The sequence below is a fragment of the Mustela nigripes genome, chromosome 12, assembly GCF_022355385.1.
Source record: "Mustela nigripes isolate SB6536 chromosome 12, MUSNIG.SB6536, whole genome shotgun sequence".
Classification (NCBI taxonomy): domain Eukaryota; kingdom Metazoa; phylum Chordata; class Mammalia; order Carnivora; family Mustelidae; genus Mustela; species Mustela nigripes.
The window spans coordinates 146349530-146377246 of NC_081568.1; the positions used below are offsets into that span (position 1 = coordinate 146349530).

The 27717-nt window shown below is 48.4% G+C and overlaps 1 protein-coding gene across 1 annotated transcript in view; it reads right to left on the bottom strand.

Moving 5' to 3' along the window:
• The window catches only part of COL23A1 (collagen type XXIII alpha 1 chain), a 313942-nt gene that overhangs the window by 278510 nt on the left and 7715 nt on the right, over positions 1–27717 (bottom strand). Inside the window, exon 2 of the mRNA XM_059416135.1 lies at positions 9176–9242. Coding sequence (XP_059272118.1) covers positions 9176–9242 — 67 coding nt within the window. The remainder of the gene's footprint in view (positions 1–9175; positions 9243–27717) is intronic.

Here is a 27717-nt window from a genome sequence, read left to right on the forward strand (position 1 = left end):
GACCCTGAAACTCAAGCAGAGTGACACACGTAAAAACAGTTGGATGGCACACATAGGAGAGGCCTCCATCCCCTGGGGACCTGCTGCTGCCCAGATTCTCAGAACCGCCCCATCCTGTCCGCCTTGGGAGCTCAGTACTCCTTCCAGAACTTTCCCGTGCTCCCAAAGTCTGCCCCGCTTGGCTTCTGTTGCTAGTGACAACGCAAACTCCATCACCATCCACCGAGATGCGCTCCCTCCGCTCTGCTCCGCGAGAACCTCTGCTCCCTGTGATCCGCACAGACGCGAGTCCTGGGCTGGCTCCAGTGACACGTGGCTGTCAACACACTTAAGGAAGATGAAGTGTGCGGGTGCACGCAGCACAGGGGGACGGAGCGCACCAAACCAGCAGACGCAGGAGGAGAAGGGACATTTCTGTGTTTCTGCCACCACCAAGCCTCTCTGTACAACTCAGCAAAGGCAGCTTTTTCTGCCCATAACCCCCACTTTGCTCAGCCTCATGACCAGGCAAGGCAAGCTGGAGTCAGCCGCGCCTAGGGTGAGGGCGCGCAGAGAGCTGCGGGTAACCCAGTTCCAGGACGACAAGGGGGGAAGAGGGGCTCAGCGGTCCAAGGGCAGAGAAGACATGGAGGGGGTGCTCCCTCCCAGAGGCAAGGCTTTCCAATCTAGGGAGGCATCTGGGGTTGCCCAGGTCCACATAACTCCCCAACCCTGCTCAATTTAGGCAAAGAAGGGAGGGGCTAGAACAGAATGTACAGCGGATGTTAGCTGCAAAGGACTGGGAAGGCTTTTCCAGGAAGGATATTTCTTTTTTTTTTTTTTTTTTCAGGATTTTATTCATTTGCGAGTAAGAGAGAGAGAGCCGAGTAGAGGGAGGGGCAGAGGGAGAAGCAGGCTGCCTGCTGGCGGGGAACCCAAGGTGGGACTCAATCCCAGGACCCTGAGATCATGAACTGAGCCAAAGGCAGACGCTTAATAGACTGAGTCACCCAGGCGCCCCAGAAAGGATAGTTTTTTTTTTTTTTTCAAGATTTTATTTATTTATTTGACAGAGAGAGAGAGAGAGAGATCACAAGTAGGCAGAAAGGATAGTTCTTAAGTGTTTCCTTGTAGGGAATTTCCGGCACAGAGCGGCAAGTGCCCCAAGGCAAGGCAGCAGGAGCGGATCTGATTCACTCGGAAGGGATCCAGGCCAGGGAGAACCAAATGCAAATGAATCCAATCATCGGACCCTGGGGGCAACTCACGGCTCAGCCGAGCCAAGCCCTGGCCAGAGTGATGCCTCAGTGAGCAAAGAGAAAAAAAGCCAAGTGAAGAAAACACTGGAAAGAATGGTAAGAGAGTTAGTAGTATCAAGTTTAAAAAAAAAAAAAAAAAAAAGGAGGCCAACAGTGCTCGAAGAGGCTTTTCCTCGGAGGTGGGGAGTGGGGGGGGGAGGATCTACCCCACTCCTGGACAGGGTGTAATTCTAGAAGGACAGTGTCGGGCTTGGCAGCTTCCTTAATAGATTTTATTAGCCCTTCCATGAAACCATCCCTGAACAGATCCGAGGGTCACACCACAAATCACCCACCGTATTTACAGAAAGAGCTGAGTTTTGCATGTTCCCTTCGCAAGGGCCGAGTTTGCCCTTGGCTCCTATAACCCCAGCCAACCCCCGTGGAGGGTCTGTAACCAGCCAGCCCAGTGCAGCCAATGGATCCTGAAGAAAGAATGTGGGTGGATTCTTCAAGGAGAGCCACCAGGAGGGGAGAGCTGCTTCTGGCAGAGGAATGACGCACAGGCTCTGGTTTTGAAACCAAGTCATTCCCTAGGGCATAGAATTTGAGATAGGAAGGTGGTATGATGTGAAAGATGGATGCAGGGAAGGAGGCAGGAATCAGATGGAGAACTATCAAGATACAGTTTGCGCGTTTGGTCCTAAAGACAGTAGAAAACCATGGAAGGCTTTGAAACCAAATATCACTTTGCCCTGTTCCTGAGAAAGGTCTGGAAAGGACGAGAGCCAATGGGGGTCTAAAGGAGGCAGTGATGGACGGATGGTGTAGGAAGGACTTGACCACATATAGGAAGCAGTTAAGACAACTGACTGACCAGAGAGAGAGCTAAAGTGGGGAGGAGGAGGACCCCAAGAGAAGGAAGAGATGAAGGTCCCAGGTCCAACATTATTCGGGATGTTTCTGTGAGCACTCTTTGGGATGAGATTAACATTCAAATAGGTGAATATTAATCACCTATGCAGGAAAGCAGATTGTCCTCCATAATGTGGGTGGGCCTCATCCAAGCAGTAGAAGGCATGAAGAGAACAAGACAGAATCCCCAAACAAGAGAGAATTCTCCAGCCAACTGCCCTTGGACTTCATCTGCAACAAATGCCCACCCGGAAGATCAAAACAATGTAAACACTATCAATCTGATTCCTGAAAACAGAATCTCATATTACTGGGAATTTCCACTATTTATTCTAAATGGACGATCTTTGAAGTTCCCTGGGCAGTGCCTGGCACAGAGTTGGGTGCCCTATAAGTATCCCCTGAAGGAAAGTGTCACCATTTGTATTTTTCATTGGTGAATCTCCATTCATATTCTTTGCCCACTCTTCCACATAAAACATTTTGAGTTTTCCTTATTCTTTTGCAAGAACACTTTATACCTCATGAATATTCACGATACGTGTACTGTATATTTTGAACTGTTTTCAGCTTTTTACCTTTAAACTTTGTTAAGGTGAGAAGGGTTTTTCAGCCTCGACACCACTGACATTTGGGGAAGGGTCATTTTTTGTGTTGGGGCTGTCCTATATGATGCAAGATGGTTACCCACATCCCTGGCCTTCTATCCCCTCTGACGCCAGTAGCTCCCCACCACCCCCAACGCTGAGACAAACCAGAAACATCTCCGAACATTGCCAGAACTTCCCTGGGGGCAAAATCTTCCCTGGTTGAGAACCACTGCCTTTTGGTTTCAGACTTCAACACTTAGAAAGTCTACTTCTTCTTCACAGTTTTTTTCAGTGACCTGTTGTATTTTTGTCTTGCCCTCTGTGGCTTCATTTTTAACGTTGACGTCTTCCATCCATGTGGAATACACTTTGGCATCTGAAGGACGGTGAGAAGCCAGATAGGATGACCCCCTTGAACTTACCCTGAGGAAAGGCAGTGCCACCCTGTGAGCAATTCCTGATCTGTAGGGCATTTAGTAATTTAATAACCCTTACCTCCAAAGTTACATGACACCCCACACAGTGAAAAGTTGCACCTGTCACCCAAGAGTTGGCACAGAGTTGGCCAAGCTGAGGTCAAGGCATTTTGAGTCCCTCTCTTCCCATAGCTTCAGGATTCTCAGCTACAACTAAACCAGATGGCGCTCCAGAAACATTGGATGGGTGGGGCAACTGTTCTAGGAATGCATTTGCTGAGGGCTATTTTACCCTTCCCATAATTTATCCCAGCTTCTAGGAAACCACTTGATTCTGGAATCTTCTAGAATATTCTGAGGCATCTTCCATTTTGGTAGGAAAAAACACCAGAGTGGGTGCCTGACTTTGTGTCTCACTGCTAGGTGCCTTATAGTCATTTTTTAAAAATTAATTATCCTTTGCTTTTAAATTCCTGTTCAATTTCTATAGAATTTAATGAATATAGTGGGCTCCCTCTGGTGGTCACAGGAAAATCTCCAAATTTCAGCGGTCAGCACATAGTTAAATCCCTCGACCTTTACTTACGGGACAGGGTATATTTTGTAATTAGCAGATTCAGAGTAGCTGGACCAATGCCCTAAGGAAAGACCTCTAATTATCTTCTCCCATCCATCAGTGGGTCTGCTAATTGGTTCATGAAGCCACTCACTAACCAAAACCACCACGCTTACCATCTTCCCTTCCAAATCCCTCTTCAGGGATTTCCTGTCTCTGTTCGGGCATCGACCTCCCCTAGGCTCTTAGCCTCAGGCACCTCTGTCCCCTCCTGTGCTCATCCATCCTGTTTGTGAGTTCCGTCCCCCACGTGGGCCCGTGCCTCCTGCAGCTGCTCCCTGCCATCAACTCTCATGGCCCCCAGTCAAGCTCTCACGCCCTCTCCTCCACAGAAGTCACCCAGCAGATGTAGATCATCCTTCCACTGCGTGCCTGACACCATTCTAGGCGCAGGGGACACGGCAGGGAACAAGACAAAGACCATCCCCACCCAGAGCACCCTCTCCCGGGACTTCTCTGAAGGAACCAAATCTGTCCCCAGTACTCACTCTGAGCTGTTTCTGGGATTCTCTTAATGCTGAACTCTACTGCCATTCCCTCAGTCGTGTCTTCCCTTGGAATAAGACCCACATCCCTCTCTAACCAGGACCCACCCTGACCTCCCACTGCCCCCTTCCAACCAGAGAGCACCCCGCTGCCTCTGCTCCAAGTGGTGGGATTGTGGCATGTGTTCCCTGTCCCAGCTGGCTGAGATGCCAAACGTTCTTCCAAACACTGCCCAGCTATCTTCCCCCTGCCCAGGTCCTCCTGATCTGGGATGATCTCCATTTTTTTTTTCTCTTCTGTAAGACTTTTTTTCTCTCCAGACTCTTCCCATTCTTAGTACGGTAAGGTTCTTGATTCAGCCCCGTGACCTTCAATGACAGGCTCCATCTGCCATGTCTCTCTCAATCTTTGTCAATATCGCCCAGGGAAAGCACAAAATGAGGGTAGGGAGAGATGAACGAAAGAAGGCACAAATATTCAGGCATAATGAAGTGGGCTCTGGAGACCTTCCTCCTGAGTATTCCCGCCCAGAAACAAGCAAACAAGATCGGACACACAAATTAACTCCTTCAACTCTGTGCAGTCTGACACAGCAGGAGAACTGCCATCAAGCTACTGTTTTGTACCATAAATTCCAGCCACTGAGGCTTTAGCGGGTTAAAAAAAAGTGTTATTTTTAAAATTCTCTGAATAAATAATTCAGAAAGGGGACTAAGGATCCCTTCATGAAGCTCTCTGCTACGCACCCTTCATGAAGCTCTCTGCTATGCCAACAGATAAACAGGCTGAACACATGTAACTTGTACTTCCATTCCACTCAGTAACATTTGCCGTAAACTATCAAGGAGATCTATCAGGTTGGACGTCAGGCTCTCCTCCATAAGGTTTCACTCCTCTGCTCAAATTCCCAAACACCCTCACAGAGCCACACATTTCTAACTCTGATTAATCTGTTTACTGGTGCACATCATTGGGAAACCACAGGCAGCATCTCTGGTATGTTATACAAGGGCACAGGGAAAAATAAAAGAGAGAGAGAGAAATATTGCCACTTTCCTGAAAAGTTCCTAACAAACTTCCAGGGCAAGGGGAAACCAGGGTGGAAACCGGTGTGAACCGATGAAGAGCTTCCTTCTGGAAGCCCTTAGTGGTTAACAGGAGCTCACAGGTTACACGTTTCCTGTTCCCTTCCGGTTCTCTCCCTCCTGGGCTCTGTCACCAGCTTTTTCACACCCATGTCCCCGCAGAACATGCCAATGTGGTGTGCCAAGCCTTTGTTCTTTCCCTCCAGAATATTCCCAGACAACCACTAACTTGGAATCTCCTCTCCCCATCTCTCTGGCAGCCCTGCCGGACATCAGCGAGAATCGAGAAGGTAACAGCTGCACGGGAGGGTCTGCATTAGCCTGGGCACCATGGATCTGAGTTAATGGTAACCACAGCTCACTCTCAGGAAGCAGCAGAGGTCCTGTCCTAAACAACTTACATGCATTAAACTGATCCAATCCTTGGGACTATCCTATGATGTTGCTCCTACTGGAAACCCCATTTCACAGATGAGAAACTGAGGCAGCAGGAGAAGGGGGTGAGTGTCCAAGGTCATGGAGCTGGTGAGTGACAGAATTTGAACTAGACAGTCAGCACCCAGAGTCCAAGTGCTTTGTCACCGGGCTGGGCAGAAGGTTGGACAAGTTCAACAGAAGGAAAGGACTGCCTTCTGTGCCCAGAGTGGAGACAAGCCTCTGGTCAAACCCAGACTCTGTCTACAGTCCCCAGCTGAGGCCCCCCTAGACTGGGCTGACCAGCTGCCCTCCAGAGTGGTAAGCTCTTATTTATGACTTCCCAGCTGAATCTATTTTGTCTTTTTCTGGGAACAGGCACCCTGGGAATACTCCTTGGGGTCACTATCCTGCCCATTCTCAGCCCACATGGTTCTAGGGGGGGTCAATCCCAACAAGGGGCTCCCCCAGATCCAAGAACAGACACATGACCCAGATGTTGCCGATCAATGCATCCCATACTCCAGACACAGCAATTAACTCAGCAATCGGCATTAGCAGAGTTAATTCCTACAAGGACCAATAACACCCCAGGACGTGCCAGATGGGACCACACCACAGAGTCACATCAAACCCAGGGCTCTTCGGCTCCAAGGTGCTGGGAGCCAGCCCCGACCCCTCCCTTAGGATGCTCCAGGGTCAAGACAGGTCTTAGCCCAAAAGGGGGCCAGACTGTGCCTTCCTCTGCCACAGAATACCCTTAGAGGACTCCCAGCCCTTCCTGCAGTTCTAGAATTGCTGCTCTGAGGGCATGGGGCTTCCCCCAACAGACTGCAGGCTCCTGTCCATCCAGCCTGACACCTCCAGGCCCGGTCTGAAATATACAGGAACTACCTCCAAAACCCGGCAGCCCGAGACCAAAGCCACTAGCCATGTGTGGCGGCTGAAATGAAAATTAAGGACTAATTCTAAAATTCAGTTCCTCATTGGCTCTGGCCATATGTCAAGGGCTCAGCAGCCACAGGGGGCCAATAGTGGCCGCTGTATTTGCAGGATATGGCGAAAGTTCTTCTCTAGCACAGGGGCACGCTGGCCGAGCCCCTAGAAAGGTAAGCAGGAGAACTGGGGAGCACGGGGAAGGAGTATCCTTCTCTGTGGGTAATCTTTAGCAGTCCCTGCACTTTTTCAATCACGTCATATGCCACTTCCTACACAAAAATGACCACTTTGAAACTACGGAAGCTTTTTGAACTTCCGGCTCATTTTTCAATGTGTAAATACATAGGTCATACGGGAAAAGGGTGTTGGGTTACTCAAGGGACGTGCATCTAAAGCCTGGAGCTGTCTGCAGAAGCAGTGCAGAAGGGTCTCCTTGGGCAGGTGAATGAGAATCGGAGGCATGGGGAAGGGGGGCTCCTGATTTCAATCCTCCCCCCTCCGCAAGCCCCAGGTCCTCGGGGTGATTCACATCCCAGCCCGCTCCAGTTTCCTGAACTGCCACAACCCACTGCCGCAAATGAGATGGCTTAAAATGACAGGGCACTGATTCGCTCACAGTTCTGGGGGCCAGAAGTCCAAAGTCAAGGTGCCACCAGGGCTGGTTCCCTTTGAACCCCCCTCCACACCCCCTGGCCGGCTTCTGGTGGCTACGGGCAAGGCTTGGCGTTCCTGGCCTTTAGGTGTGTCATTCCCAGGGCTCCCAAGGCCTTCTCCTCTGTGTGTCTCTGAGTCTCAAACCTCTCCCTTCTGTCTCCTAAGGACACTTGTCATTGGACTTAGGGCCCACCCTCAATCCTGGATGACCTCATTCAACCCTCTACACCATTTTATAGATGACAAGAGGAGCAAGGCACAGGTCCCTCCCTTGTCCGAGGTCACGGGGCCATTTCAGGGCACAGCCCTGCCAGGCCTCCAACCCCTGGCTGGGCAGAGGGCGGGGGGAATGGGCAAGAGGCCTGGCCCCCTTCTTGGCTCCACAGCTCCCGCTGAGGGCCCGCTGCACAATGGGCAGCACACACAGGGTGTCTCCCTTCTCTGGCCACGCTTATCTGTTTTATCAAACCTCCTAGGATCTGACAAAAGATCACACAGTCTCCAGGCCGTGAGAAGGAACTGGGTGGGCATGGAGGGGCAGTAGGCAACTGGAAGTATCTCAAATCAGATGGGGCTCCAAGCTGCAGAGGGCGGTTTGCGGGTCCAGACTCCAGAAGTCTGCAGGGCAGATCAGAGCTGGGGGGAAAGGGAGTCCGTTTAGGCTTTCAGTGCTAGGAAAAAAAGCTGAGACCCTCTTGGAGCCTCTCATGGTGGTTCAGGATTCCCCCTCCACCCACCCAAGGGAAAGCAGGTCACAGGACCGTCTCCAGGTCATGGGCTTTGATCCAGACTCAAGTACAAATCTCAAAAAAGCCTACAGAGCCCACTACCATATTGTTATCCATTTTCGATAAAGATCCCAAGAGTTAATAAACAACAGACCAAGATTTGGGTCCAACTTAGATTAACCCAGGAACTCTGTGCCCCTTCCCTGTGTCCCCACCCCCCAATCATCTGTATCTGGGATTTTCAAACTTCTGGTCAGCATCGCATAGCAGGAAACCCATTTCCATCACCATCCAGGTCACACACTCCAAATAAAATAGCTCAAGGAAAAACTTCACTCCAATACGTTTTGATTCCAGTCTACAGCCAATTCAAAATTTCAAAACACTGGCTGCAGCCCACGGAACTGATTTCACATCCTACAAACGCTTTGTGACTCCCAGTTTAAAAAATACTTCTCCACATAACTCACATGAATCGACATCCATACAGCACTCAGAAAGAGGAGGGGGGAAAAAACAGAAAAGAAACACAACAGGAACCATCCCTGTTCTATCCAAAAACTCATCTGTGGGTCTAATTTGTTTTTCTCCCCACTGAATCAAACGTCTGACTTCTTGGTCTGCTAATGATGGCAGTGCTTGTCAAGTCCTTTGTTCCTCCTGTTAAAATGTAGGACGTCCTCTTAGAGACTAAGTCAAGCCAGCCCTAAAATCCTAAGTGAATGCTCATATTGCGAGGTCCACCTGTGCAGAAATCCCAGGGCATTTCCTAATATGGAGAAGTTCATTTTCAAGGAACCTCAGGTCTCGGCCAGCTGAAGTGAATGGGGAAAAGCCAGACCCCATGGCTGGTGGATGGAGTGACAGCACAAGTCACTTCTAACAGTTTCTAATAGACCACCATCCTCATCAAACCAGGTCAGGTAACCTCGCTAGAATCCTTGCCTGGTGAGCTGGTCAGAGAAGACAAAGGCAGAAAGATCCCCCAGATGGTCCACGAGCCACAACCCAGGGCCAGCATCTGGACCATGTGGGCTTGGCAGTTCTGAGCAGACAGAAGATAGGAGGCTGGACCTTGAAAGTCAGCGGCCCACAAAGATCAAACACCCACTTACCTGGTGGGCAGACACACGCGGTCGGTGCTTCCCGAACTGTCCGGTGCTTGGCCAGTCCCTCCAACTTCTGAATCAGAAAGGAAAGGGGGAGGGGGCAGAAAAAACGAGCATGAGTTTGAGAGTGGACAGGGGCAAAAGTGGAAAAATCAGCAAACCCCACCGTATTGGAAAGATCAACATTGGGGTTGCACTGTTGGGCATATTTTCTTTACAAGGTGGTTAAGTGCTACAGCTAGTTTTAGTCCGAGAAGAGAAACAAAAAGAAACGTGTAACGATCACTTGGGAGTCCCTGAAAAGGTGGCAGTTTCTGTTTGTTACAGCGGTTTCTTTTTTTTTTTTTTTTTAATTTTTAATTTTTTTTCTTAATGATTTTATTTTATTATTTATTTGAGAAAGAGAGAGCATAAGTAGGGGGAAGGGCAGAGGCAGAGGGAGAAGCAGGCTCCCCGCTGAGCAAGGAGCCCAATGCGGGGGCTCAATCCTAGGACCCTGGGATCACAACCTGAGCTAAAGGCAGATGCTTAACCACTGAGCCACCCAGGCATCCCTGTTACAGCATTTTCAAACTTGAATCCAGAAAAGTCAGAGAGACCATGTAGTCTCTGTGAAGAGGGGAGGGAGGCTGGGCCTTGGCACCCACCCTTGGTCCTTAGAGGGGACCCAAATCCAGGACACCCCGGGCCCCCTTGCTGGATCCCTTGCAGCCCGTGGGGCATCAGACCCCAGGCCCAGTCCTAATTCACCCTGATGACATCTTCCTTCCTTCTTACCAGCAGGGATCCTTGGCCTAGAAAATTTGGCTCAGTCCACTGAACAAGAATCTCTATGCATGCCCAGCCCTGCGGAAGATCTGGGGGAAGGGAAAAGAATTACCCCAGAAATAGGATCAAACATCCCAGCTCCACTATTATGCTAACTTGCAGTCCAGCTGAGGCATAATCATCACCTGATGGGCCTGTCGGAGGAAACTCTTGGAGGCCCCGGTTACCATCCCTACCTCGCACACAGGGGACTTGCTTGGGAAAAAAAAGAAATTAGTCCCTAAACCCAAAGCCAGGTTCAGAAGAGTGAAATGACGGGCCCATAATCCCCAAACAAGCAAAGGCTTGAGTCCTAACCAAAAATAAAAATAAAAATAAAGTATCAACTTTTCCCTAGGAAGCAAACAAATAAAAAATCTCCCTCCTAAACAAAGGAAACCCCAAATGGGATAACTTGAATGACAAAATGTGATACTACCACCAGAAGGTTCAAACATAAAAATATAATCTTTCTGGGGTGCCTGGGTGGCTCAGTGGGTTAAGGGTTTGACATGTGGTTCTGGCCCAGGGCACGATCTCAGGGTCGTGAGATCGAGCCCCACATCAGGCTCTGGGCTCAACATAGTCTGCCTGAGAGTCTCCTTCTCCCTCTGCTCCTCCCACTTGTGCCCACTCCCTTTCTATCCTTTTCTCTCTCAAAACAAACTAATAAATATTTTTTTAAATGGCATCTTTCTCCATAAAAATAAGTAAATAAAAATTTAAGATACCTTGAAGACGGTACAGCAAGCATATAAACTGTTGTTTTTAACTTTTTTTAAAGTCGTCTCTGTGCCCCACCTGGGGCTCGAACTCACAACCCTGAGATCAAACATCACACCCTCTACAGACTGAGTCAACCAGGCGCCCACCAAGCTGATATTTTTAAGATTTTTTTTTTTTTAATTTACTTATTTGACAGAGAGAGACAGCAAGAGAGGGAACACAGCAGACACCGAGGGAGAAGCAGGCTCTCTGCTGAGCAGGAAGCCGATGTGGGACTTGATTCCATTTCGACCTGAGAAGGCTGACGCCTAACGACTGAGCTACCCAGATGTCCCCCGAGCTGTTATTTTTAAAGCTTTGCTTTAGAGGAGGTGAGAAGAGCACCCCCAGTTTTGAGCCCCCAAGCACCAAGCCTGGAATTTTCACAGGAGCTGGGACTTCAGCCAAGCTGGGTCTGAAACACAGGGGACCAGGAGCTCAGGCCACCTGACAGGTACTTCCAGGTCCACCTCCAGTCCCACCAGCCTCACCCTCATTTTACAGATGAGCCACAGAGGCTGGTACCCACCAGAGATGGAGTGAAGGCCTGCAGGTTTTGAGGGAATGCGGGTCTGTGGTCATGCCCCCCCTATCCCAGCTGAATGGCAGAAGTACCACGAATGGGGGTGGGGTGGGGTTGAGGGAAGTGTTTGGGGTGGGGAAGGGTATGCCTTTAGATGCACTAACTTGCCCATCTTCACCCCTACCTTCTCAGCCCCCCAAGGCCTCAGCTTGCCCCAGAAATCAAAACCTGGATAGGACGCTGGCTCCCAGGTCTCAGGTCCCAGGTCCCAGCTAGACCCCTACCGGTTACTCCTGCTCTGGTGCACCTGGTGCAACTGGTCCAGAGCGACCCTAGGAGCAACGTGGACCCCCAGGCTCCAGAGGCCCCCAGAGCTGCCCTGGGCTCTCGCAAGCTGGGGGGTGTAGGGGGGTGGAGCGTGGCGGAGTGAGAAAGGCTCCCACAGCAGCAGCAGCCGCACACACCAAGCCTCCCAGCCCTACAACCACCGACCCCCAGCCCCACCCCCAGCTGGGTGGGCCCGGTCGCCCACTAGCAACCCGTGCCTCTGACTAGCAACCCGTGCCTCTGACTAGCAACCCGTGCCTCTGAACTGGAGCGTGGAAGCTGCCGGCGGATGCAGACACTGGCCAGAGCGGTGTGCGGGGTCTCAGAGCTCACCCTCCACCCCACCCCCGCCGTATTTGCAGATACTATTACAGATTTCAAATTGCACGCGGCAAACCGATCCAGCCTTCGCGTTTCAACGGGTCAATTTGTGCCAGACGTCTGTTTTTATCGTCGCGAGACAGACTGGAAGCCGCACTAGCTTCCCGGTTGAAAACCGGATCATTTCAGGCTAAACCCCAACTCGCCTTTAACAGCCCCTCACCTCTGCGCCGCTCGGCTGAAAGGGAGGGAGGCTTTATCAAATACTGATAGGATGCACAATTACTTCCAAACTGCTCTTATCGTAAAATAAAGAACTAAACAGGAAACTGGGGGGCGGGGCGGGGCGGATAATCTTCTTGTTAATGCTAGTAGGTAGGGTCCTGGCTTAATGGGATCCAGTTTTTGTTTGGTCATTGACTCTAACTCCGTCCCCGCGTGTCCCTCTGGATTAGATGGTGAATCTGTAGTTTCCTCTGCAAGTCCCCCAAGCCCCCCCCCCCACCATCTTCCCTCTCCAGGCCCCTCACTTCTGTGGGTTTGAAATTTGAATTAGAAACTCAATCCCACAATCTTTATTTCCATGCTTCGCCTTTTCTTCTCTAATTCTAAGAAAATATTGTTCTGTGTCCAGGTTTGTAAAAATGATTTAAAGGCTTCAACTTTTTTTTCTTTCTTTCTTTCTTTCTTTCTTTTTTTTTTTTTTTTTTTGCATCCAATTATCTGGCAACACCCCTCCCATCTGGAAACAATATGGTCCTGGTTTTACATATGCAAACAAGTCCTGACTCCAAAAGTAAATAAAGGAGGGGTTTCAGAAAAAAGTCGCTGAGACTTGCTCCCTCCACGGGTGCCCCCCCCCCAAAGGAGGACTCCAAGTTTCGGGATGGGGGAGGGGCATCGGGCGCGAAGGGGAGATCGTGGTTCTCAGAAAAGGTCAGTTACACTGTTTGATGATAAACATATTAAGGACCTGTGGGAGCACTAGTCTGGCACCCTCGGCTCTTATCAGGCTCCCACAGCAGCAGCAGCCGCACACGAGGCTGATCACAGCCTCGAACTGGTGCATTTTGATGAAGTATAGATTAATACACGTAGAAGGATGTCACGGTTTATTTCTGTAAAATGGTACAAATAAAGCCACAAAGACGTTCCTAGCCTCTTCGACAGAAGACTCCTGCCCTAGGGAAGAAATCTCAGGAAAATAAAAATCAGCAGGAGCAAAGAATGACACGCATGAAACTGCCCCCCCCCCAACCAGTGGTAGTGGTTTAGAGACTGAGGGCAACGGGCCTGGAAGAAACTGTCATATTTCGTGAAATGTCATTAGGAACACTGCGTTGCAAGAAAGGGGGGGGATGTTTATGATACCGTAAATAAAAAGTCTGTATCTGTGTAAAAATTCAGGCATGGGGAGGCAGCAGCTACCAAAACATGAGTCCCCGTGGGTGTCCGGATTACGGTGATTTACAACTGTAGAAGTCCCTACTGTGCTGTCATACTATCTTCTCAGCTTAAAAAAAAAAAAGGCGTGGGGCGCCTGGGTGGCTCAGTGGGTTAAGCCGCTGCCTTCGGCTCAGGTCATGATCTCGGGGTCCTGGGATCGAGGCCCGCATCGGGCTCTCTGCTCAGCAGGGAGCCTGCTTCCCTCTCTCTCTCTCTGCCTGCCTCTCCATCTACTTGTGATTTCTCTCTGTCAAATAAATAAATAAAATCTTTAAAAAAAAAAAAAAAAAAAGGCGTGGAAGTAGAAGAAGAACCAAAATGACACCCTCAAGTCTCCCTGCTGAGATCAATCTGTGAATGACAGACAGATGATTCTAGTACCACAAGTGTCAGAGGACCCTCTCTGCTCCAGCCCCCACAGGGAGGGGCCCCTACCCCCAGCAGCCCAAGAGGGCAGCCAGATCTGGCCTCTGATGTTCTTTTATTCATACCTCATCATGGAGATGGGGAGAATAACAAACACAAAGTATTATTACTGAGTTCCTCATTACTAACAATGGTCTGGGCACTGTGCTAACAGTTGTTACCTCATTCAGACCTGCCCATATGCCCCCTACCCCTAGAAGGCGGGGACTGCTGTTACCCATTTACGGATGAGAACACTAAGACCACAGAGGGGTCTGTAAGCATCAGGGTGGGACCTGCCTCTAGCTGTCAGTCAGCTCTGATCACAGAGTTGCTTACAAGCAAACTTCATACCTCAAAACAAACAAAAAGTTGCCATCCACCCCCGGGCCAGACAGAACGAAAAGAACAGAAATCAGATCCGGGGCTGCTGAAGGTTGAGGAGCACCAAGCCTGAAGTACATGGAGACACAAGAAGACAGTGAGGGGCTGATGGAACTGTTCTGTATGGCATGGAGGTGCTACAACATGACTGTGTATTTGTCAAAAACAGTAAGACTGGGGCAGCTGAGTGGCTGAGTCAGTTGGGCGACTGCCTTCAGCTCAGGTCGTGATCCCGGGGTCCTGGGATCGAGCCCCGCATCGGGCTCCCTGCTCAACGGGAAGTCTGCTTCTCCCTCTCTTGCTCCTCCTGCTTGTGATCTCTCTCCCTCTCTCTCTCTCAAATAAAATATTTAAAAAATAAATAAATAAAACTGGAGATCACAAAGAGTGAACTTTAACAAATACACACTTTCTTTAAAAATCAACCGGGAAGTGAGGGGCGCCTGGGTGGCTCAGTGGGTTAAAGCCTCTGCCTTCGGCACAGGTCATGATCTCAGGGTCCTGGCTGGGATCAAGCCCTGCATCATCGAGGGGAAAAATCTCTGCTCAGCGGGGAGCCTGCTTCCCCCTCTCTCTCTGCCTGCCACTCAGCCTACTTGTGATCTCTATTTGTCAAATAAATAAATAAATTCTTCAAAAAAAAAAAAAAAATCAACCAGGAGGTCGGAGAATCCTTGGATGAAACATGGGCTGTGACGAATGAATGTAACTTTGTTAAGACTGCAGCAAGTAGCGGGGAAAGGCAGGCAGGCGACCTAAGTAACTGGGGGAACAGTGTTTTGATGGAGAACTATCAGGCCTAACACAAAAAGAGCCCTACAGAGATGCTGTACCCTAGCAAGGAAAGCTGTTGCTCACTTTCTCCCTGGGCAATGGGCATTAAGAGGGCAGTTCTGAAAGGTTGGCAATTTTGAAACTACTTTGTGTAGACATTAGGGTTGAATGAGTGATGAGAGCTGGGCTTCTCGTTGTCCAAGAAAGAAGTTATAAATACACAAAGCAGGAAAGACAGAATGATCCGTGTGGTGCTGGATGAGTCAGAGACGCCACTCCAAGGTCCCATCTAATGTACACAGGAAGAGACATAAAGAAATAATATGCATAGGTATGTGTACACCGGGGAATGAATATTCAGGCATATATACACTAGCTGTCTGCAGAGATGACCCGACCACCAATGATATCCTGGAAGTAATAAGCCCACCTAGTACCCAAATCTTGGTTTCTATATACCATTTTCCAAGAAAAGGAACCAGGGCTCCTTGGAGAAATAGCTGGTTCTAGGCCTGGGCTAGGAAATATACAAGATGAACTTCAAGTGCCTTGCAGTGGTGGAAAGTAAGAAAGTCCTTTCTGAAAAAAGGAGGTGGGGAAAGAGTTATGTCAAAGAAATACATTGGGACACCTGGGTGGCTCAGTGGGTTAAAGCCTCTGCCTTCGGCTCAGGTCATGATCCCAGGGTCCTGGGATCCAGCCCCGCATTGGGCTCTCTGCTCAGCGGGGAGCCTGCTTCCTCCTCTCTCTCTGCCTGCCTCTCTGCCTACTTGTGATCTCTGTCTGTCAAATAAATAAATAAGATCTTTAAAAAAAAAAAAAAAAAAAAAAAGAAATACAAAACCTACCTGAAAGGGCTCAGAATGACCGAAGCTGGAACAACTTGGCCACAAAATAAAAAACACAGTATTGGATTATTAGCCAAAGAATAGGTTAGAAACTCGTGAGTCCATCCTGATATAAATGACTGAGTAAATAAGTGGGAAGAGAGATATCTTCCAATAATATATGTAGATACTGCCCTCTCCAGGAGGTGGAGCTAAATTCCCTTCTTCTTGAGTGAAGGCTAGATTCATTTCCTAAGAGCAGAGAAAGGAAAACGGTGACTTTATAACGTGGAAATCTGGCAGATACTACCAAGTGGTCAAGGTTCATGCCACCAGTGATAAGTCATGTGACATCGTGGACCCCTGACATGACACCATGACAATGGCGATCCACCTCAGTGCTATTCTTCCCAAGCCTTCAGAGCCCAGGCTGATCATAAGAGCCACCCAAACTGAGGGACCATCTACAAACTACCTGTCCAGTATGTCCAAAAACTGCCAAGGTCATGAAAAACAAGGAAAGGCTGAGAAACCATCATAGACTGAGGAGACCAAGGAGAAATGACAATGGAATGCAACTTGGTATCCTGGGTGGGATCCTGGAACAGGAAAGGGACTTCAGAGAAAAACTAGGGAGGTCTGAATAAAGTCTGTCGTTCCCTTTTTAAAAAAGGAATCATAATGTCCTGGGGCTCCTGGGTGGCTCAGTGGGTTAAGCCTCTGCCTTCCGCTCTTGTCATGATCCCAGGATTCTGGGATTGAGCCCCACCCACATCAGGCTCTCTGCTCAGCAGGGAGCCTGTTTTCCTCTCTCTCTCTGCCTGCCTCTCTGCCTACTTGTGATCTCTCTCTCTGTCAAATAAATAAATAAAATCTTAAAAAAAAAAAAAGAAATCACAAAGTCCTTTAACACCCGCTAAGATACAGCTTTGTTATTTTCTATAACACATCTATTTTTTGCATTGACGTGAAATTCACACAGCATAAAATTAAAGTGAACAATGTGGAAGTGAACGGTTGGTGGCAAGTGCAACCACCCCTTTATCTAGTTCCCTCTTTCTAGTTCCAAAACATTCATAACTCCAAAAGGAAATCCTGTGCCCGCTAAGCAGCTGCTCCCTGTTCTTCCCTCCTCTGAGCCTGTGGCAGCTGCCGATCTTTCTGTCTCTACGGAGTCACGTATTCTGGAACTGAATGACATAATATATGACATTTTGTATCCGGTTTCTTTCACTTAGCATAATGTTCTTGAGATCCATACTCTGTAGCAATGAATCAGCTTCATTCCCTTTTATGGCTGAGTAATATTGCACTGGGTGTCTATACCACAATTGGTTTATCCATTCATCTGTTAATGAACTTTTGGGCTGTGAACTGTTCAGCGGTGAACATGAAGGTATGTATTTGTTGGAGTACCTGTTTTTAATTCTCCTGGATATATACCTAGAATAGAATTGCTGGGTCATATGGTAAGGCCATATATTGTGTTTTGATTGCTTACCAAACTTCTCCACAATGGTGGAATCATTTTATATTCCCACCAACAATGTATGAAGGTTCCAGTTTCTCTCCATCTTCATCAACAGATCCTAGTGTGTGTTGAGTGGTATTTCACTGCAATTTGATCCGCATGTCCCTAATGACTAATGATGTTGAGCATCTTTTCATCTGCTTGCTGATCATTTGCATGTCTTGTTTAAAGACATGTCTGTTCACGTCCTTTGCCCATTTTTAAATAGGGTTGTCTTTTTGATGTTGAGCTATAAGAGTTCTTTACATTTTTCTGGATACTACATCTTTATCAGATATATGATTTGCAAATATTTTCTCATATGATGTATCTATTATTAATCAGAATCCTAACCATCTCCAACCAAGACACAATTTGGGTGTATTAAAATCATCTTAAAAATTGGAGGTGGAAAATAAAAAATGGAGGTGGTGGGAATGGACCCGTGACTTCATGCTGGTCCTCACGTTACTCTCTGTTGAGATCTTGCTAGATCAATAGTGGGATATTGTTACTAAGGAATTGGACCTGGTCCTTTTTAGTTAATAGTAATTGTATTAGTTTTTAATTGCTGCATAACAAATTGCCACAAAATCAGCAGCTTCAAACAACACCTATTTACTAGCGTTTCTGCAGTCGAAGGTCTGGACACAAGATAGTCTGGTTCTCTGCTCATGGTTTCCTGAGGCTGAAATCAATGCATCAGCTGTGTGTTTCCTTCTGCACTCCTGAGTCCTCTTTCAAGCCCATGTGGTTCCTTGTGGTCTGTGAGCCCCATTCTCTTGGTGGCTGCTGGCCAGGGGCAGCTCTCAGTGTCTACAGACTACGCACAACTCCTTGACATGTGGTCCCCTCCACACACCCTCTCATGCTTCAGATCCCTCTGACTCCAGGAGGGGCCCAGTGCCTTCTAAGGACTCACCTGCTTATGTCAGGCCTACCAAGGATAAACGTTATAATGAACTCAGTCAACTGACTGCTAACTCAGTCCCGGGAGTGATCCTATCATGATCACAAGTGCTGCCAACGCTGAAGGGGAGTACAAACTATGTACACGAAGAGTGGGAATCCTGAAGGTTGTCTTAGAACTCTACCTGCTTGAGTAAGGTATCATAGTTAATAGTAATATGAGTGTGCTATGGTTATGTACATATGTAAGCATATTTTCCTATAAATCTAAAATTACCCCCCCCAAATTTTTAAAGCCACATCATGGATTTCTACTTTCAGGCAAGATACAGTAGCATAACTATATTATCCTCCTGCATAAAATAGCACCATCAAAACAAAACAAAACAAAACAAAAAAATAACGAAAAAATCTGCAAATAAAACATAGGAAACACAGGTTTTGAAGACACTGATACCAAGCAGGAAAGGAGAGTGATCTCAGACAGAGAACAAGGGCTCCAGCTTCCTGCCTGGGGAGAGTTTCCAGGCTGCAACACAGGGAGAGAAAACAGACATGGAGCCTGGCAGCCTTCTGAAGTTGGAGAGAGGAAGATGGAATGTCCATGATCGCCAAACTATGGAAAGAGCCCCGCTGTCCATTGACAGATGAATGGATAAAGACGATGTGGTGTGTATATATACAATGGAATATTACACAGCCATCAAAAAATGAAATCTTGGGGCGCCTGGGTGGCTAAGTGGGTTAAGCCGCTGCCTTTGGCTCAGGTCATGATCTCAGGGTCCTGGGATCGAGTCCCGCATCGGGCTCTCTGCTTGGCAGGGAGCCTGCTTCCCTCTCTCTCTCTCTCTCTCTCTCTCTGTCTGCCTCTCCATCTACTTGTGATTTCTCTCTGTCAAATAAATAAATAAAATCTTAAAAAAAAAAATGAAATCTTACCAGTTGCAACAACGTGGATGGAACTAGAGGATATTACGCCAAGTGAAATAAGTCAACCAGAGGAAGACAATTATCATATGACTGCATTCATAAGAAACAAAAGGACCCTGGGATCATGACCTAGGGGAAGGGAAGGAAAAGAACCTAAGACAAAATCATAGAGGGAGACAAACCATAAGAGACTCTTAACTCTGGGAAACAAACTGAGGGTTGCTGGAGGGGAGGTGGGTGGGGGGATGGAGTAACTGAGTGACAGGCATTAAGGAGGGCACGTGATGGAAGGAGCACCAGGTGTTCTATGCAAATGATGAATCACTGACCTCTCCCTCTGAAACTAATACTACACTCTGCGTTAATTAATTGAATTTATATAAAATAATTTTTTTAAAAAAAGAGATGGACCTAGGAGTCCAGAGATGCCAGAGAGTTGGGGCTGCAGAGCAGAGGACCCAAGAGAACCAGAGATCTGGGAGGGTTTTTCGCAGGTGTTCCCTGGGGCCCTTATCAGTATATGCAGGAGGCAATGATTTGAGGCCAGGGGGAGAACCACCCAAAAGAACACCAGGAATAGCACCTAGCTCTTACACAGACTAGGAAGGGTGCCCATTCCCCCAGCCAGTCAGTCATTCACAGTCACAAATCAGAGTAGAGCACCAAAAGAAGGGTCTTGCCCCTGAGATAGGGGAGTAATCAGTCCTAGGCTACACACGGCTCTGGTCCCAGCTAATGGATCCTAAAATCAGGACCCAAAGGATCTATTTCTAAACTGTAACCCAACGAGCTCACAAAAATTTACAGAAATACAAAAATATCAGGGGCGCCTGGGTAGCTCAGTTAAGCATCTGCCTTCAGCTCAGGTCATATCCCAGGTCCTGCGATCAAGACCCCCATCAGGCTCCCTGCTCAGCAGGAGGCCTGCTTCTCCCTCTCCCACTCCCCCTGCTTGTGTTCCCTCTCTCGCTGTCTCTCTCTGTCAAATAAATAAATAAAATCTTAAAAAAAAAAAAGAAAATACAAAAATATTCAACACCCAATGAGGTAAAATTCATAACCTCTGGCATCTGATAAGAAATTACCAGTGGGGTGAGGGGGCATCTAGGTGGCTCAGTTGGTTAAGCAACTGCCTTCAGCTCAGGTCATGATCCCAGGGTCCTGGGATCGAGCCCCTCATTGGGCTCCCTGCTCAGAGGGGAGCCTGCTTCTCCCTCTCTTTCTGTTGCTCCCCCTGCTTGTGCTCTCTTTCTCTCTGTGTCAAATAAATAAATAAAATCTTAGAAAGAAAGGAAGGAAAGAAGGAATTACCAGCAGGAAAACAGCTCTCATAATGAGCAGAAAAATCAGTGAGCTGAAACAGACCCACAACTCTCACATTAGAATTAGCCCCCGTAGACTGTAAAACAAGGCTTGTGACCACAAGGCACACATTCAGGGAGTTCAGCAGAGCTGTCAAAGATTTTAATACCTACACTGAGATTCTAGAGTGAGAAAACAGGACAGAGGGGATTGATGGCAAGATTAGACATCGCAGAAGAGAAGATTAGTGAACCTGAAGACAGCAGCAAAAATTATCCAAAATGAACACAGAGAGAAAAAATGAAGAAAAAAAAAAAAGAAGGGCATCAGTGAACTTTGGGTCTTCAAGTGCACAGATAAGCAGAGTCCCCAAATTGAGGGGGAGATAGAGAGAAAGAACAGCAAAAAATATTTGAAGCAGTGAGGGCCAGAATATTGTTCAAAGTTTGATGAAAAGTATAAACCCTTGGATCTTGAGATCCAAGAATCTCAGGGAAACTCAAACACCATAAACATGACAAAAATCACACCAAGGCAATTCCTTCAAACCAGTGATCAAGGGAAAATGTTAAAAGCAGCCAGAAAGGGCGCCTGGGTGGCTCAGTGGGTTAAGCCGCTGCCTTCGGCTCAAGTCATGATCTCAGGGTCCTGGGATCGAGTCCCACATCGGGCTCTCTGCTCAGCAGGGAGCCTGCTTCCTCCTCTCTCTCTCTGCTTGCCTCTCTGCCTACTTGTGATCTCTCTCTGTCAAATAAATAAATAAATAAAATCTTTAAAAAAAAAAAAAAAAGCAGCCAGAAGGAAAAGGATGCATTACGTGGATAGATAGAACTCTTGTTCCATTTATGCTGCTGGTGGGAATGTAAAATGATACAATGGCTTTGCCCAACAGCTAGGCAGCTTCTTGTCAAGTCCATCATACACCTGTCAGACAATCAACCATTTCATTCCAAGGTCATTATAACCAAGAGACATGGAAGCATGTGTCCACACAAAGACTTGGACACAAATGTTAACAGCAGCTTTATTTGTAATGGCCCCAAGCTGGAAACAACCCAAATCTCCACTGAGGGGATACACAAAGGACGGCCTCTCTGTATAATGAAATAGCACTTGGTAAGCAGGGGTAAGGAAAAAGAATGAACTAATAATATATACAAAAATATCAACGCACCTCTTAATAATTATACTGAGTGAAGGAAACCAGACAACCTACCCCTTGAAAAAAAAGCATAATTCTGTATCATTATTTATATATATATATGTGTATATTTATATGTATATATATATATATATATATTTCCTTTAAAAAAAAAAAGATGAAATCAAGAGTGAAAGAAATCAGCCACACCTGGGTGGCAGGTGGGAAGGGACAGAGTTCAAGGTGGGCAGGCAATGCTTTTGAGGGTGGTGCAGATATTCTCTACCTTAACTGCAGAGATGGGTTCACATCTGCACACATATGGCCACAAGGTCTCAAATCGTAATTTGAAAATATCTGGAGTCCATTATATGTACCTTAAAAAATGATAAATGATTTAAAAAAAAACAAACACTTTGTCTCTGGCTCCCACAGGCTTGGCCACCACCACCATCCCCCTGCCCTGGGGTAGGGGAGCAGGTGTCCTGGGGTCAGAAGGCATCACTTCACCTCATTGGGCTTGGGGGTTCCACCTTGGTGCAAGGTAAACCCCGGCAGAGTCAAGGGAAGACAGTTGGCAAGAAAGAGCACCTAGCCCAACCCCAGTGTTTGGCAAGAAGCTTAGAGATGCTTCTCTAAGGAACGTGGGGTTTCGTCAGTGAGTCCCATGGCAAGCTGAGCGACTTCCCAACCACACGGCACCCATTTCCTTAGACATCCCTGCTTAGTCCTGAAACACAGTGGCATGCTTTGAAACATTCAGTGGGCAAACAAGATGCAATTCTTCAGCAATCCTTAATTCGTGTTCCCATTTCTTTTTTTTTTTTTTTAAGATTTTATTTATTTGACAGAGAGAGAGAAATTGCTAGTAGGCAGAGAGGCAGGCAGAGAGAGAGAGGGGAGGAAGCAGGCTCCCTGTGGAGCAGAGAGCTGGATGTGGAGCTCGATCCCAGGACCCTGGGATCATGACCCAAGCCGAAGGCAGAGGCTTTAACCCACTGAGCCACCCAGGCGCCCCTCATGTTCCCATTTCTTTTTTTCTTTTTTTTAAAGATTTTATTTATTTATTTGACAGACAGAGATCACAAGCAGGCAGAGAGGCAGGCAGAGAGAGAGAGAGGGAAGCAGGCTTCCTGTGGAGCAGGGAGCCCGATGCGGGGCTCGATCCCAGGACCCCGAGACCACGACCCGAGCCAAAGGCAGCAGCCCAAACCACTGAGCCACCCAGGTGCCCCCCCCATTTCTTTATTAAAGATTTTATTTGTCAGAGAGAGCAAGAGCCCGAGCACCAGCAGGGGGAACAGCAGGCAGAAGAAGCAGACTCCCCACTGAGCAGGGAGCCCCATGAGGGACTAGATCCCATGACCCTGGGATCCTGACCTGAGCCGAGACAGACGCCCAACTGACTGAGCCACCCAGTTATGATTTTTCCAAGACACACATCCCTTCCTGTCAGATTCCACTTTCAAAGATTCACCGCACCAGGCTGATGGAACTAAATAACTATCCACGGCCCTGGATGGGGAGTGGACAGTCTCCACCATGGCTTTCTAGAGGCTGAGGGAGCCCTCAGGCTGCCGCCCACCCCAAGGGCAGGGCCTCCAAAGCCATCTCACACCCCAGCCCGGCTTCTCCCACCACCGCTGTCACCAAGCCAGGCCAATCACAATGCCGACACCGAGGTGGCCTGCTTCCCCTGAGCCCGGCCTCTTGGTCGCATCCACGGGGAACACCTGCGGTTTCTCCTGGCCTGTCATCTGATTCAACAACATCTCAGGCCGCCTCACGGTCCCCCAGAGTCCTTATGTTGAGGTGCTAAGCCCCGTACCTCAGAGTGTAACTGTATTTGGAGACCTGGCCTTTTAAAGAAGTGATTATGTGAAAAGGAGGTCAACTGAGGTGTGGCTGATGTCCTTCTAGAAGAGGAGATTAGGGCACAGACACACAAAAGAAAGACCAGGAGAGAGGACAAGGGGAGGGCACGCTCAGATGCAAGCCAAGGAGAGGCCTCCGTGGAAACCCACCCAGCTGACACCCCGACCTCTGGCTTCCAGACTCTACTTCTGTTGTTTACGGCCCCCTGCCTGTGGTATTCTCTTAAGGCTGCCTGAGCAGATGAAGACAGATGGGGTCTCCCCAATATGCTACCCACCTGCTATGGGGACAGATGGCTGGGGACATGGTGGGGAGGCTAAAAGGACACGGACGCCTGGTCTGAGAGCCGAGAGGCCAGAGGCCATGGGAGGCACTGAGGGAGGATGGGGAGTAAGGGGACACTGAGGCTATTTGGGAAGATGAACAAGAAGGATGCAGGGCAGCTGGGTCTGCCAGAGAGACCCAGCATTTCCAGAAGGGCCAGGTGCTAAAGAAGGGGCCAGGAGAAAGCCCAGGAGGAATCGTCCCAGGACCACCTGCCTGGGATGAGGCATCTTTCTCTCTCCAGCTCACCCCATTAGAAGCCCTGGGTGTGAGACCTGCTATGGCGGGGTGGGGGGGCAAGGAGCCACTTGAGGGCTCACTCATTGTCCTGGGAAGTGAGTGTCACTTCATCCTCAGGGAAACAGAGCAAAGCAGACACAGTCACCTTCTTTGCAGAGGAGGAAGTAGGTGCTTGGGTCCCCAGCCACTGCAGCCGGCTGGAGGCAGCTCAGACCCAGACCCACATGTCGCTGCTCTGCCACCCAGGATAGGAGCTCAGAGGGCCCAGTGGAACAGGCTTTCAGGAGGACCCAAGTGGAACAAGCTCTGTGGCACATACCTGCACAGACACGCCCATGTGCACGCAAGCACACACACTCACATGCATCTATATGTGCATCCACATGTATGCACACTCGCGTGCATCTGTATGCACACTCACATGTGTGTACACTCCACACGCATACATGCATCTATATGCACACACTCACACACAGGCAAACTCATGCATATATCTCTGCACATACTCACGTACATGCACACTCATTCGTGCGTCTCTACACGGTGTGCGTGTACACACTCACACACATGCACACTCATTCACGAGTATGCACACACTCACGTGTGCACACACATCTATATGCACACGTTCACGTGCGTGCACACGCACACACATGCACCTCTATGCAAACTCATGTGTGCACACACACACTATATGCACACGTTCACACTTGTGCACACTCACATGCACACTCATTCGTGCATCTCTATGTGCACGCTCATGTGCATGAACACACATGCACTGATTCATGCATCTCTGTGCACACACACGCACATTCATGCATATCTATGTGCACACTCACATGCATGCACACACACTCACACACAAGCACACTTGCTCTCACGTGCATACACACCAGCTACACACACTCTCATGCCCTCCAGACCTCACAGCAGCTCACCCTCACACACAGGCCATACACCCCAGTCCCATGGCCACATGAACTTGCCCTTCATTTTATTGCAGACACCATAGGACTGAAAAGACGGGGCGAACAGCAACGGAAAGAGCACCGTTACATCAATGGACAGACTGCGTTTCTGCGTGTGTGAAGATCCTCCTGGGAGGCCCAAAGCTGGATAGGTTTTATTTAAACTGTCTCCTTAAAACCCCAGAAATCACTGTAATTGCTTTATGACTTGTTTCACAACGCAAAGTTGGAGGCAAAGTCCATTTTAGAAGCTGAAACTACCCATTTTGAAAGCACTTACTCCCCCCACCCCGATTTTGCGGCTACATCAAAAAAATAAAGATTTTCTCATTTACTGATGTGACTTGAAGCAGATGTGTGTGAGGCCTCTAATCCATCAGGTTAATCATGAGCATTTGGGGGGTGTTTGTGCCATGTTGCGTAACCGCGGGAACAGACTTATTATTTAAAGTGAATTTATTAGGTGTTTGGATGCCCTTTTGCAATGAAAAATCCATCTAATAATTTTCATGAATAATTAGGTTTTTATTTTGGTCATAAACATGAATGTGTGCGCACGCGTGTGTGTGTGTTTAAACGAAAAATTTCATTCCACTTAAACAAGAAACCAGGGAGGAAAAAAATGGACTTAGGAAGCCAATTCGTTGCCTGGTTTTCCTCGGTGACCAAGCATTCCGCTTCCCGTCACTGACGCAGACACCAGACCTAGGTTAATACCTTTTCCATTTCTGTGTGGCCTCCAGAGGCTGGTGGAATCCCAGTGTTAAAGGGACCATGGGGCCTCTTCTCCAACTGGCAGACAGACATGCATACTCCTTCTGGATCCAGGCAAAAGAAGCCTTCCGCTAGGAATAGCCATGCACAGGCCATGTGCGACGTCTGGGGCACTTTGGGCATATCAGCTTGTTTAATCCCCACAGAAACCTCATGAGGCAAGTATTATAAACCCCATTTAACAGCCGGGCAAGGGCACCTGGTGGGGTGGGGAGCCCGTGCTCAGTCGGGGAGCGTCTGATTCTTGGTTTCGGCTCAGGTCCTGATCTCGGGGTCCTGGGATGGAGCCCCGTGTCAAGCTCTGTGCTCAGTGCAGTCTACTTGTCCCCCTTCCTCTCTCAAAGAAATAAATAAAATATTTAAAACAACAACAACAACAACAAAAAACAGATGGGCAAAACAGAGGTTTGGAAAAGCAGTCATTGATCCCAAGTGACTCAGCAGGGAAATGGCAGAGCTGGGTTATGAACACAGGTCTGCTTAAAGGGAAAGCGCTCCCCGCCCCCTACACGTCTGCCCCCTGCGGAAAATGCCCACACTGGCAGAAAAGGCTGCTACTGCACCACACATGATGATGGCTTCCCAGGAGAGTCTATCCTGAGGCTGAGGAAAAGTGCTCAGGACCAGGAGTCAGGTCACAGGTTCAGATAATCGCTCCCACCTAGGGCCAGTCGAGGTCCCCGCAGCAAAGATGCAGCCCACCTGCTGGGAGATTGGGGGGTGAGGTGGGAGGCTGGGGTGGGGCCGCAAAGTCCACACAAACCCTTTTGCCCAGATGTGTACTGAGAAAGGCCCTCAGTCTCCACCGTGCAGCCGTCCTTGGACACCCGAAGCATAGGGACAGGCCTCCCTTGAAAACTACATCTGCCAATGTGGTTTTTATTTCTCCCAAGGATTCTCACCCCGTCCTGGTCTTGAAATCTGTTTCCGGGATGTTTTCTGAGGACCTGTGTCAACAATTAAAGATGAATCCTGACCCTACACGCGGGGACAACAGAATGGGGAGGAGTCGGAGGTTGTGTGTGGCCTCCAGAGGGCACTCCCAGAGGCAAATTACACTTGCTCACAGAGTCTGAAACAGGCGCACAGTGGATGGCGAGGCCTGGCACTTCCCAAAAAGCTACTCCGGAAAAGGGCTGCCCCCAAACCTAAACGGGGGCCTGATTCAGAGCTGGGTGGTCGGTTTTTCTAGATCACGTTTTAAGGCTTTCTTATTAATTGCCCTTCGCTTTCGACAACAACAAAAAATCCAAAGGAAATTCAAAATCCAACCAAAAGACAGAAAGGATCCACAATCCCCGTCATAAAACCTGACCTCACGAGGGTAGAGTCTGGGAATACCACAGGTGGATAAGCGAGCCTGGCCGGGGCAAACCAAGCAAACCAGGATATTCTAAAATTTACGAAACAAAAAATGAAGCCCCAAAGATACTCCTTTTTAGGCAGTTAACTTACATCCTAGAGAATAACAGGAGGAAGACACTTGCCCGGGGAAGCCATTGACCATTTTTGGTGCCGACAACAATGAGGAAGCCTAGATTCTTCAAGGACCAAAAGACGCAGATTCCATTGGTGGGATCAGATGCATTTGTGAAACATGACCATAAAGGTTGGGTAGCACCTGGAAAAATGTTTTTGACATAAGGTCGGAATGCACACAAGCAAGATATCCATGGTTAGCTCTGGGGTTAGCACTGGGTAAGTGTAACTCTGTCCCAGGATTGGGGATTGGATGGGATGATGCAAAATGTTAAATAGTCCTTAGGCTGGTGGGGTTATCAATAACAATCATGTGAAAGCAACATACACTTCAGGTTTTTTGTTGTTGTTGTTGTTGTTTTTTATTTTTTTTTTAAAGATTTTATTTATTTATTTGACAGACAGATCACAAGTAGGCAGAGAGGCAGGCAGAGAGAGAGAGAGAGGAGGAAGCAGGCTCCCCGCTGAGCAGAGAGCCCGATGCGGGACTCGATCCCAGGGTCCTGGGATCGAG